At 33.0% G+C, this 14,001-nt stretch overlaps 1 protein-coding gene across 1 annotated transcript; it reads left to right on the top strand.

The window, feature by feature from the left end:
* The first annotated feature begins 7,099 nt into the window (after positions 1-7,099).
* LOC133313626 (uncharacterized protein At4g14450, chloroplastic) lies at positions 7,100-7,721 on the top strand. The gene has a single exon (XM_061515024.1). The coding sequence runs from the start codon at positions 7,158-7,160 to the stop codon at positions 7,449-7,451; it is 294 nt and encodes a 97-aa protein (XP_061371008.1). The 5' UTR covers positions 7,100-7,157; the 3' UTR covers positions 7,452-7,721.
* Positions 7,722-14,001: the final 6,280 nt, after the last annotated feature.

The following is a 14,001-nucleotide window of genomic DNA, read 5'->3' as shown; positions in this document are numbered from 1 at the left end:
CTTGCAAGCTCATTGTCCAATGCCAAGAGTCCTCACAGCTCAAGTCCAACACACAGCAGATCACAATCTGATTTAGGACAAGCAAGTGTATCAACATACATAGCTCAAAAGCATTAACACAAAGACTACGTTCTCTTTTAACGATTTACGTCTTAAGGCTTCCAACAAAGCCACAAGCCCTTAATCACATGATTCTGACTTAGTTCATTAATTACAGAAGTTCAACTTCATCAATCTAGGGTCCACAAACCCCCAATAGCCTACTGTACACACAGCACAGCTACTGTTCTTCGAAATCCCAGAATATCCGGATATTCCTCGGGGCATATCCGGATATCCAATATCCGGATATCTCTCTGGAAATATCCGGATATCCAGATCCCCATATCCGGATATTTCACGGGCAAATATCCGGATATTTCGCGACAGAATGCAGTTTCTGCATTTCGCGAAGATATCCTTCAAAGGTTGGGTTTTTTTACCGATTTTAGACACTAACACATGCATTTCTAGGTGTGTTAAGCATTACCCAGCATTAGGTTATCATCTTTTAACCATTACATGCATCAAGGTTCCATTTTTACACACTTAAACTCAAGTTCAAAGTTGATGATCATACCACAAGCTTAAACTCAGCAAGAATGACTCAAGGAGCTCACCAACAACCCTTCCAAGGTTCTGACTTGGTCCAAGCACGAAAATGGATCAACAAGAAGGGTTCCTCCTTCACAAAGGTGGCACTTTGAAGCTCAAAAATGTCATTACCAAGGTTCTCATCAACCAACTTTCAAACTCAGCCCTTAACCCAAGAACTCAGAGGCCAAAGACAGCAAAAGAGACACTCTACCACCCTCACAAGGATCACTCACACAATGCCCAAGTGTTTAGATGAAAGAACAAGCATCAAAGGTGATTACTTGGTCAAAAAATGGAGAAGGAAGCCCAAGAACACCATTCTGGTTAGCCACACTCTACCAAGTCACTTATAGCATGAGTAGTTATCTAGGGTTTTGTGCAAACGAGAGTATACATAGCCACTTTAAAATAAAACACACAGTATTAACTTTAATTGTTACACTTAGCATTTTAATCCCAAACTTTGGATTCTTAACCTACACAATTTTACATGAATTATCATATTTTTATTATATTTTTCAGAGCACCTTTCCGGTACGCGCTTTTCATAGCCAATATCAGTTTCTGGCACCAATTCTCATTATTTGGACTTGAAACTCGTTTTACAAGTCCTATATATCATTCTAGTAATTATCATGCACTTATTATTATTTTTCGGGATACTTTTTTGGTACGCATTTATACCGACTAGCAGAACCGGTATCTGCACTTTTCTTCCGAAAAGCGACTTACAGCGTTCTTAAACACTTAACATAATTATTAAAGCCTCTTAATAAATATTAGGGTCAATTATGGAATCATTTCCTAATTTAACATAATTAATCAGTTAAATTTCTTATTTAACGGTGCGGGTTCTTACACTGGTTGTGCCGTGCGGAGCAATTTTTTCAGTACCATCATACACGGGAGGCGGAGTAGGTTTCAATGGCTTCATTCCACTTATTAAGAGATGCTCAGTTATGGTATCAATTGTTGATCCAGGATTACCCGACTATTACATGGCTGGAGTTTAGAGAAGAGACATTGCAACGATTTGAGCCTAATAATTTTATTGATTTTTTTGGAGAATTAACAAAGCTGAAGCAAGAAGGAACAATGCAAGATTACCAAAGAAGCTTCGAAAGATTATTGTCAAAGGCTGGAAGGTTGGAAGTGCCCAAACAAGTAAGTTGTTTTGTTAGTGGATTGAAGGAGACAATCAAGATAGATGTGCAAGCAAACAGACCCAAAACACTTTCAGCTGCTATTGGGCTGGCTAGGCTCTATGAAGCCCGCAACCAACAAATAGGTTCATCCACACAAAACTCTCGAAGACTACCTTCACTTCCCAACCCAAAAACACTTACCATTACCACTACTATCACAGCCACAAGCAATCCAAATCCCATTAATGATTCGTACACAGTGGGCCACCGTTGTAAGAAGTTGTTTGCCATTCAAGCTGTGTCAAAAGGAATTGTTGGACGACAAGCCGTGCTGCTCTTGGATTCCGAAAGCGCACACAATTTTATGAGTACGCGGTTCGCGAAGCATGCCGAAATCTACCCATCAAAAACCAGTCATGGCATTTGATAAGAATCTTGGGATGCACTACCACAAAAGCTAGCTCAAAGGGTGGGAGTGCCCAAAACCTTATAATTAGTTATCCATACAACCAATGTGGGACTCCAAGTCTCATACCTTGCAAATGGGATCGTAACATTCCACCACGCTCCGCAGCCCCGGCGCCCACACGGGCTGGTTTTGTGCTAGTCTTATACTAGACCCGGGCGAACACTACAATGCCGGCATCACCACCCGCGCCGCTCGATTGTAACTGAGAGGCATAGTGTGAAGGCTCATACCATTTGATAAAAACCTTGAGGTGCACCACCCTAAAAGCTAGGAATGCCCTGAGGCCTTATAAACTCCATATTAGTTGTATGGACAACCAATGTGGTACTCGTAACACAATTATAATAAAATAATAAGAATTATACAAACATAAAGTCATAGCATATATAAGTTATTTGAATATAAATGCGTCTTGTTTGTTTGTGTTGTGCAATAGGAGGGCGACACGTGGGCCTTGTGGGTTCTGGTTCTAGAATTGACCACGTAACCTAGACTTGAGCCGTGGGATTCAAAGAGATTTTTTACCGTTGGATTCGTAGTTAGGTTTGCGATTAAATCCAGACGGGGAATGCGACAGTGATAGCGACGCCATCGCTTTATGAGTCAAAGACGGTGTTTTTTTTTTGTTTTTTTTTAAGTAAACAAAGACGATGGTTTTTACAGCTTCTAAGATCTAGCAAATTTTTAAAAAAATTCGATGTTTGTTGTTTTAAAGAATATAGAGTTGTATTATTTTAAGTGAAAAAGGTCACAAACAATAAAAATTATGAAGAAGAAAGTGATTAATTTTTTAATTTAAATTTTAAATAAAAAATATTAATTTATATCTTTTTCTTACTTAAAATAATACAATTCTATGTCATTTTAAACAACAACTATTTTGCCCTACGTTAAAGAATGTTATACAAGTATGTAGTTCCATATTGTGATAATTCTCTTAAAATATAAATCTTAGAAAATTATACTACATCGTTGATTCATTTTTATTAAATAAAATGCAAATCTTACAAACGATCTGGAGGTCTTGAAAAAAAAATTAGTTTAAAAGTTAATTTTGTAAAAGAATTGGTTATGATGACAATTCGATAGCACTAGATGATATTATATGTATATTTTAAGTTATAAATATAATATGAGTGACACAAGCAGTTACATTTTACAGTTAAATAATATTTTATAATATTTAGGACTTAAAAGGTATTTGTAAACTGATTTTTATTATTTTAAATAAAAATTATATTCACACGAAGGTATGTGTTAGATTTTAGTAAAAAGAATTCGACTTGTTTATAAAAAAAAAAGAATTAGATTTTCTTATGTGTCTAGACTTATTTAGTAATAATAATTTAATCAAATTACATGACATTAAGGGGGCGTTTGGTACAGGAGAAATTTTTATTTGTCCGGGAATCTCGATTTTCAAAAATACAATTTTTGTATTCAGTTTACGATAATATCTGAAAATTTAAAATTTAAAAAAATTCAGTTTCTCAGAAATATTCAAAATCCCGCGTACCAAACACCCGTAAGTATAACGTGGGTGACTTAAGCAGTTATAACTTATAAGTTTCGGTTTACTAATTGAAAATATTTTATAATATTTAGGGTTCGCAATCACACAAAACTAAAGCTCTTGGGAGAAAGCTTCTATTATTCTAAATGAGAACTATATTCACAATAAAAAAAATACGAAACCGTACAAGCAAATCAAATTGTTTTTCCTTTTTATTCAAATTATGTATTATTTTATATAAATTTATATAAATTTTTGGGAACAGTAACTATCTTGTCACGCTTGACAAATTTTTTTACCAAACTGCCACGCCAATAGTAAATTTTGTTAAAATGACACGCGGCATATTTCGTTACACTGTGTAGCGAAATATGTTTGCAAATAAATCGCTACATAGTGTAACGAAATATGTCATGTCAGGCTACACAGTCAGCAAAAATGACACGTGTCAAGCAGACAGAAATTCGTTACACTGTGTAGCGAATTATGCTTGGATTCTTCCTGCTTGACACGTGTCATTTTTTGCTGACTGTGCATCCTGACATGACATATTTCGCTACACCGTGTAGCGAATTATTTGCTAACATATTTCGCTACACAGTGTAGCGAAATATGTCGCGTGACATTTTAAAATTTTTTACTATTAACGTGACAATTTGATAAAATTTTTTGTCAGACGTGACAAAATGGTGACTCTTCCAATTTTTTGTCACATAAATTGAAAAATATGTGTTATTAGAAAATTAAAACAATTCAGGCCTTGTTCAACTTCAACCAATTTGAGCCTAAAATTTTGCTGACAACCACCTTTATTAGGTTACGCAGTAAACATACATTGTACTTTTTAAGAAGAGAATACATATTTGATTTTTAAAATATATTTTATGAAAGGAAGGTTATACTATTTTTATTCAGACCCAAAAAAAGGAGCTGGAATCTAAAATGGAGTTATGTTTACACATAATATAAGTTTATGACTGTTTTAACTTTATTCACATAAAACAAAAGATTAATTTTTTCTTATGTCACGTGACATAAGATTTTTCTTATACACCTATCGAAATTTTTATCCCTTATTTTTTTTAAAATAAAAACTTGATGGGTTGGGTCATGTGATGTTTGTGCATGGTAAAAATCTTTTCTCGTATAATATGAGAAAATATTAACCTTAAAATAAAGGGAGAGATTATATTTATTATTAATTTTTTTTTACAACTCTTACTATTTAATTAATTACTGTTGATTTTCGTCAATCTAGTGGTTATAATTTATTGATAATTATTAATTAATTAATAAGTGTACCCTATAAATTATAACGTTAGATTGACGAAAATCAACGATACCAATTTAGTAGTAAGAATTATAAAACTTTTCAGTAGTAAATATAACTGCCTCTAAATTAAATTAGGATTTGTTTTTCTGCCGTTAATATGTTAGGAGTCCCATATTAATTGCGTAGGCAACTATAGTGTGAAATTTATAAGGTCTTGGGCACTCAAACCTTTTAAGCTGGCTTTTGGGGTGGTGATCCTATGAGTCCCTATCATTTGGTGCTCTCGTTGAGAGTCGAACCGAGGAAAGGGCTACCTGATAGGTGAGTGAAGCCGCCCAAAGAGGGAAAGGACTACCATTGAGTCAGAGTAAAGCTGTCGTGGACGTCGGCGTTAAAGAGATGACAATGTTAGGAGTCCCACATTGATTGTGTAGACAACTAATGTGAGATATATAAAGCCTTGGACACTTCCACTCTTTGAGGTAGCTTTTGGGATAGTGATCCCATGAGTCCTTATCAGATTCCAAACAAGTTATTTGCATTGAATCCAATTTATTTTGGGACGAAAATTAATGTATTTTTGTAATTATAATTTATTCTAAAATTATAATAGTCTTTATTATTATAATTTTTTAATCTTTCAATCCAAAACGACGTCATTTTTTAAAGTAAATGTAGATAATTCATCTCTATTCATTGTAGAAATATTAAATTCGACGAATTAATTGAAAATAATTGTAAAAAACTTTTAAAACCATTTGGTTTTTTAATCTGAAATCTAGTTGATTATTCACTTATTTAGTATTGGAAAACAAACTGCTTTTCATTAAATGTTAGATATAGATTTCTTACTTAGATTGTATAACTTCAGTTTAGGCAAGGAATTGGTTTAACCGGTTAGATTTATATTTTATAATATTTTACTAAAATTTGGGGAAAGGTTGAGTGGTTTTGCTAGGTGTGATGTGACATAAAGGTCGATGGACCAGTTTGCGAAGGCCAGTGGGATTATTATGTGATGATAATAGAAAAACGTCAAAAATAAAACAAACAGAGGACGCATTATCATGTGTATCTCTTTTATCTATCTTCCTCTCTAGGTCAGTTGTGTCTTCCATTACAATATTATGATAATGACATTATTACTATTATTCTTTGTTGTGCCTATCATTCAATCTTTGACTGTGATCTCTTTTGTTGCCTTTGTTGCTAATACAAATAGTTGCATACTGTAGCAACCAACGGCTTGGCTTTGGCTTCCTTCCCATATCTGTTTTTGTTGAAATCAAAATAGCAAATAGCAAAAAGAAAATATTATCAGTCTGTATTATGATAAGATTTGAAATATTATCATTGCGAATAATACCTATGTTAATATAAAACTGCGTTAAATGAGTTTGTAATATTACCCTTAAATAAAGATATTTTTTTATAAAATAAACACTATTTGAATGTGATATTTTTATATCATAAAAGGCATTTTATTAGAAAATTTAAAATGAAAATAAAATTATTTGTTTTAAGAAAAATATTAAATACTTTTAAAATCCTTAAAAAATATTACTTCTTATTTTCAAAATAATAATTATTTAAGATTCTGCACAAAGAAAAAAAATTATTAAAGACATCAAGAGATAACTATAGAATTGATATGAATTATTCAAAATAAATAAATAATTATTTTAAATTTTAATTTAGTAATTTAGATTTTTTTTTGGTAAACATAATATATATTTTTAAAGGGTAAATTTATCTTATGTTACTTAAAATAGTGTACCTCATGTTGTGAAACAAAATCAAAGTGAAACTCATATTGTAAAATTAATCTTGATTTTGTTTCAGAACATGAGATATATTATGTTATGCAATATAAGTTTAGTTTTATCCATTTTTAAATATTAAGACATGTAGGGATTTTTAGTGAGTCATGAAGCGTTGTGAGCCACACTAACAGCCAAGCCGAGCTGTATGACAGCGAAGCCGAACCCACTTTGACTTTGACCACAACCACCCCCTTATATATAAACCTCCCCCATTTACCACCGTTAACCTCTCCACACAAACAAATAACAACACACTCTTCGCACTTATTCGCCGGAAAATCCATAACCGCCGCCGCCGATGGCAGATCATCAGAGAAATAATAACCGCCACCAGCACCAGCCTAGCCGTTTGCAGAAGCGGGCACCGTCATCGTTACAGATAAACCGCGCCGTTGATTGGAACGTGGCGATCCCTCTTCTGTCGCCGTTGGTCTCGTCGCCACCGCCGATAGATCTGAAGCCACCACAGGAAACGCCTCAGCGCCACGCCGAGCCGGAGAAGGTGGTGGTGTCGTTCAAGAATTGGCAGCACCCGGCGGCTCCGTTTTGCTACGAGCCGGCTCCGATGGTGCCACCGTTTGTACCCGTGTAGATACAAAAGAAAAGACAAGGGGAAAACGGTAGTTATTAGGATATGATCTAATGGTCGATAATTAGTGAGAAGGAAGATCTAACGGTGTATGTTGCTTCTTTTTTTTTTGTTGGGGAAAAGTTTCATCAGATTTTGCATACGGGGATATGAATCATGAACATAGAACCTGTGTGTTTCTTTTTCTTTCTTTCTTTTTTTGGCTTTTCCCCCTTTTATTTTTGGGCTTAAATTAAATTACTTCATAGAAATATGTACTTCCCTCTCTCTAAGATTATGTATATAATTTCAATCATTTAGTTGTTATTAATCTTCTATATTTGTGTGTGTGTGTGTGTGAGGCACAAGGTTCTAATTTGGGGAATCATTCATGTGCTGGTCTCTTCTATATGACCATTAGATTTGTGCTAATCAGAAATGTTGAAGTGCCAACACAAACCCATTAAAAGTAAGTCCAATCTAATACAGAGAAGTAATTGAAGCAAGACGGTTTCAAATTTCAAGAGGCTTTGAACTCAGAAATTCAGATAAATCAATCCTGAAAAGTAAAAAACTTGTTTATGCACAAGAACAGAAAATGAGAGAGGGCCAGTTGGTCATTAGTGAGAGAGGGCCACTTTTGGTTCAGAAACAGCTCAGCAATCAAGTATTCTGATGCCTATTTATGGCATCTTCTTTGTGCAAACAGCACATGTGGTGTTCAGAGCAAGAATGATACAAGAAATATCCAAAGTTCTAATCTAAACCACATGTTGTGAGGACACAAAAATGGTAATGCTACCTACATGATACTTTGCTTCTATCATCATAGCTTAGCATAATTTTATAGATTGCCCATCTTTTGTAATTTTATTTTTATTTTTAATGTGAATTATCCTAGTCTGTAAACTGAGATGGATTCCTCTGTATAATATTTATTGAATGTTAAAGTTATGTCTTTGTTTAGGCACAACGATTTGTGAAGAGTGATATAATGATACCTAATTATTCTTCAAGTTTCCGTGCAGTCAAAGATAAAGGTCTTGGCGCCGACATTTTAAGTCACAAGTATTAGGAGATTAATCCCATTTGAGTAGCCAAACTCAAAGATGCAAAAAAGAAATTAAAGAAACAAGGCAATAGGAAAAAGTTATAACTTCAAAATTCAGAAATGCTAGTTGCTGATACGCAAAAGCAATATTCCATGGCTTTCTTTTTCTCTTTTTGTCCTTTTGCATGTCCATGTTGCACGCCATAAAAGAGTGGTTTTCAATCTTTTGCTCATTTATCAGTTCATGCACTATCCTATTTCGTCATGTAACCACTTCCGAAAGTAGCATAAAACATATTGAGTTGTAACTACTAGGCGTGTTTCATTAAACTACTAGTATAATAAATTAAACCTTAAAGAAAGAAAGGCGAGAATATAAATTATGAAAAATATACTCTTATGTTGTAAGAGAGTGTTTTTCTCTCCTACACATTGTATCGATTTTCGTGTTATATTTTTTCTTCTATAAGTGGATGAGTTTCACAGATGATTGACTCTATAACATGAGAGAATTTCTTTTCTATTGCATGAGATTAATAAAGTCCTATAAATTATAAAGTATCCAAATTGTAACTTACTGCTACATATGAAAGCAGAGTGTGTAGTATGAATCTTTTCAAGAAGATTTAAGTATAATTCAATTTTTTCCCTAAGGACTGATATAATAAAGGAAAATATAAGAATCATGTTGTAGGAAAAAAATACGGTGATATTACAAATTGTAACTATATACTACGAGTAGTACATAGTTATAATATTAAAATTATTTTTTCTTTCTCCATCACTTTACTTGACAACTTTCTAAGGAGAGAAAAAAAACTTTTAATATTATTATTATATACTATTCATAATACATAATTACATTATGGGATAGGATATTATGACACACAAATAATGTTACGCACAATGTTACGACCACATCTTAACCGTTGATTTCCGCCAATCAACGGTTATCATTTATTGCGAATTAATAATTAATTAATAAGTTTGATTTGAAAAATGATAACCGTTGATTGGCGAAAATCAACGGTTAATATGTGGTCGTAACATTGTGCGTAACATTATTTGTGTGTCAGAATATCCTATCCCATTACATTATTTTGTATGACCAAATTTCTTTCTTGTAAGGGTACAAGAAAATGGTTTTATAGTGCAATAAGATTCCACATAACTTCAATTGTAGGGTTCCAATTAAAGAAGATGAGACATTTGGTTTGCTTTCCTGATATTTCTTATCTACTCTTGGTCTTGGAGGACATCCTACCATTAAATGCATGTGCTTTCAAAAACTGTGTCGCATATGTTCATCCAATGGTGATTATGCTCCTTGGAAGAAGAAAATTTTATTTCTAGGAATATAAAAGAATATCTCCATGTACTAAAGAAAAGAAAAGAAAAGAAAAAATTCTCCGTGCAACCTAGAAACACTAACTATGAAAAGGCTTTACAAATAATTTATTTTGGATGTTCTTTTTGTTGTTGATTCCTAGCACGTTACTTTCATGGCACGGAAAACGAAGCCTAGAGTGTGCGTGTGGATGGAACAATATCAAGCCGGAGATCCACATGTGAGCTGGGACCAGATAGCTAAACAATACCATATGAAACCAAGGAGATTAAGATTCAAATTTAGAAACAATTTCTAAAGGAGTTAACAAACTAGGGGTCAAATATTACTTGTTGGAAAGTTGAAAGAGCATCTTTTCTATATACTATCTTTAAAGTTGTTGTCACATTTGAACTAATAATTAGCCAATCAATTTGCCATTCAAAAAGTTTGATCTGGTTTCTTCCGTCATAGTGGATGTTACTTCATCCTATCCATGTGCTAACTTTAATATATCTTATAGAGGCACACCTACTATCTGGGGTTAAATTTTGTGTTGGGAATGGACCCAAGGCAAATATGATCGGGGGCTCGAGCTTTGATCCAACATCAATGGGCTGTGCTAGAAAAAGAGCCCAAGTGTGAGCATGGCATGGCACCACATGAACCGAGGCACTACCACATGGCATGGTTCTTCCCCACTTTTCACTATGTGACCATCACATTACAATTGCCACCCACATGCAGTTTCATTAATTCGTACTCATATGTAGAATTATTCATCCACAAAATTATAGTTAGCTAGACTTAGCTTTGTTTCCTGCAGTGTTACTGTTTGATACCGTTTAGCCTTGGTCCAGCTCACACAACTCTAGCGCTAATCTATTTTCAAAACTTATAACGCAAACGCCTTTTAAAATCTACAACATGCCCCTTAAAAATTCTACGTTATCCTTCTTTGAATGTTATTAGCTTTTTCATAATTATTTTTGTTCCGAGTTTATACCCTGGTTAGTCCAATGGGTTTGAAGCTCAATACTTTAGGCCAATGCATATGGCTAGGATATGGACTTAGTTAAATCTCTAACATCTTTTTATTCGGACAAGCACTTCTAACAAGCCCCATAGGTTATGAGTCCGGATTGTGGGACTTTAGGCCAGGAGCTCGACCCACAATCCTTTTCACTCAGTCACATTCATGATCACATATTAACTACTTAATAGAACCACGATTTCTATAACTATTAAGGATCTCACATTTTCTGTAACTACTATAGGTAAAGGCTATATAAGCATAGGGATGCACTGGCGGACCCAGGTTGGGTCACATGTCTGCAAGTGCGGACATGAGATTTTGAATTTTAATTTTAATTTTTTTTGTAATCATGTAGGTTATTATTTGTTTCTTGGTTCAATATTTATAATAGGAGTAAATATCATTTTAAGTCCCTAACAAAAAATATGGTCTCCATTTTAGTCTCTTACCAAAAATTAGTCTCGAGAAGGTCTCTAAAAAATTCAAAGTGGATCAATTTAATTAAAATCGTGATCCCTCACAAATTTAAAAAAGACCTACATTAGTCTCAAAAAGACTGAAATAGGTCCACTTTAGATTTCATAGGGACCGGGTGACTCTTTTTTTTATAATGGACTAAAGTGGTGATCGAATTTTTTGTTAAGGATCAAAAATGATATTTATTCTTATATTAGTTAGCAACGTAGAAACGTATAGAGATGATTAAAATAACGTAGCAACGCAAATTGATTAGAGAGAAAACTTATTCTTCCTCCCCTGTCACATACTCATTCCCATGATTTCTCATTTCTATGATTTATTCATCCTTTGTTATGGAAGCAACTGGATTATGAGCGCGTTCAAGCGTTAATTTAAATTATTTTTACAAAACAAATTCGAGGGCGCTGCCCCCGAACCCTCGCCACTAAATGTGCGGACATAGAAATTTTTTCCTGGATCCACTGTAGGGATGATCAATGCCACGGGGATAGCATTTTTAGCAAGTCACCTACGCTATAGACCATACATCTTAGACCTTATTCGTTAACTGTACCCTTAAGATATTTGCCTTTATCCTAGTTGGGGTTCACTCAGAACAATTTTCTTATCAAAAGAATTTGACAATAGGTTTCGAAAACAAGGTAAATTGTACAATGCACTCTTTATATCGTGACATAAAATTGATATAAAAATATAAACTTTAATATTCAAATAATGACATATGATAAAAATAATAAATAATAAGAGACCTAACAAGCAGACTAAGAAAAATAGGAAATGCATATCAGAAAACACTTAAAAATAAACGAAAAATATGTAAAAAATCTAGAAAATAGAACAAATGTCGAAGTAATTGTTATTTATTGAGTTATTATTGTTCCTATTCCATTGAAATCCAGAAGTTGAAGTTATTTGAATGGGCCTAGCCCATAACAAGACAAACTCAAGCCCAAGTTAATTAAAAATCTGACAGGCTATACGAAACGACCTTAAACATGATCCATCATCTCATTTATCAGGATCGAATTACGTTACTAAATAGTTCAATACTAGGGCAAAATGTTAATTCGTTATTGATTGATGATTTATAGACTATAGAGTCACAACGATAATTAAGATGTTCACATGGTTCTAGCTTCAAATTAACATGTGATTGGTTGCTTAACAATCCAATAGTGAATGTAAAAAAGAATGACATGCAAATTTCAAATTAAAATCTGTGTATAAGTTGGATTAAACAAATGGTATATTGGAAAGGGATTTCTTTATTCTCTTCTTGAAGAAAAGTAAACGTACAAACAAATCGAATAGTTTTTCTATTTGTTGACTTGGACAAGAAGAGCACAGTGAATTAATGAGAGACAAAAAGGAAGGGAAATCTAATACGCGCGTTTCCAAATCCTAGTTGATAAAGCTCAAAGAGTCTGGTTCTTTTTAATGACAGGCAACTTAAATCCAAAAACATGGTCGCATTCATGCCCATATCTTTTCGATATAGGGAATCATCAACTTATATCGATATAATGATAATAAATTTTATACTAAATTTTAACTTTAGGCACTTTGTCTTTGTCAAGCACTCTGTGAAAATAAATAAATAATTAATGAGTATAATTTAATAAATTATTATATAATATGCACAAAAATTAATGATTAAAATTTAATATTTTTATACCTGTATAAGTTGGTCTTGCTCCTTTTGATATTATTATTATTATAACAACCAGTTTTTGTGTCAATACATGTACCGGTGCTAGCCGATTAATCTTCTTATTGTAAATTATTTAGTATTTTGTGTTTCTAGAGTAAAGAACTTTTATTATTCTATATAACTGAATAAATATCACTCAATTTCTTTGGGGTACTTAAGATACATCGCTTTTAGTTTTTAATTCGAAAAATTGCACTCCTGCCTTATTAGTTATTATCGATAAAAATTAGTTATTTCAAAGCCAATTCCAATGTAAATTAATCTTTTCCTAATAATATTTATTCCCTATATGAAACTACTAGTGTTATTGATAACTAGTTTTGAACATTAATCTTAAAAATCTCTATTATTGGTATGTACGAAGACCTCACTCTAAATTTTCATTTCGTTTTCTAAAGTCTGAAACTCGACAATAGTGGATCACCGATAATATTAAGAAGGAAAAAATATATATGTTTTTAAAGGATACAGGTTTAGGTTATTTTAAGGAAGAGAGAGATACAAAGAGGTGAGATTCATATTTTAATTTTTTTATCTTATTTTTTTTAGTAGATTTCACACCTCTTTATATCTATCTCTCTTAAAATGACTTAAATTTGTGTCATTTAAAATGACGTATACTTTTTCATGTTAAGAATGACAAAGAGACAAAAACTACTTAAATCATTAATATCTCAAAACGAGAGAGAGTATAATTTTAAAAATAAAAAATAAAGGAGAGCACAATATAACTTAAGCATCTTTAAAAATATAGATGTATAATTAATCCTGCATTTTTTAATGCATAACATGTTAATTATAATATTAAAAATATACCTAACGATAAAAATAATAACAAGCACATAGTTAAAGATTTTTGCTGTTAATAAAGCATAAGAATTTCTCCAATCTCCAATCTCCAATCAGCGATGTTAATGACTCAAACGCAGGACGGATGATGAGAGGACTAGTGCGGCCAGCATGACTCAC

This window comes from Gastrolobium bilobum, unplaced genomic scaffold (genome assembly GCF_033153095.1).
Source record: "Gastrolobium bilobum isolate Gb01-03AN ecotype WA unplaced genomic scaffold, APGP_CSIRO_Gbil_v1 utg33260, whole genome shotgun sequence".
Taxonomy (NCBI): domain Eukaryota; kingdom Viridiplantae; phylum Streptophyta; class Magnoliopsida; order Fabales; family Fabaceae; genus Gastrolobium; species Gastrolobium bilobum.
This window is presented reverse-complemented; position numbering and strand designations above follow the sequence as displayed.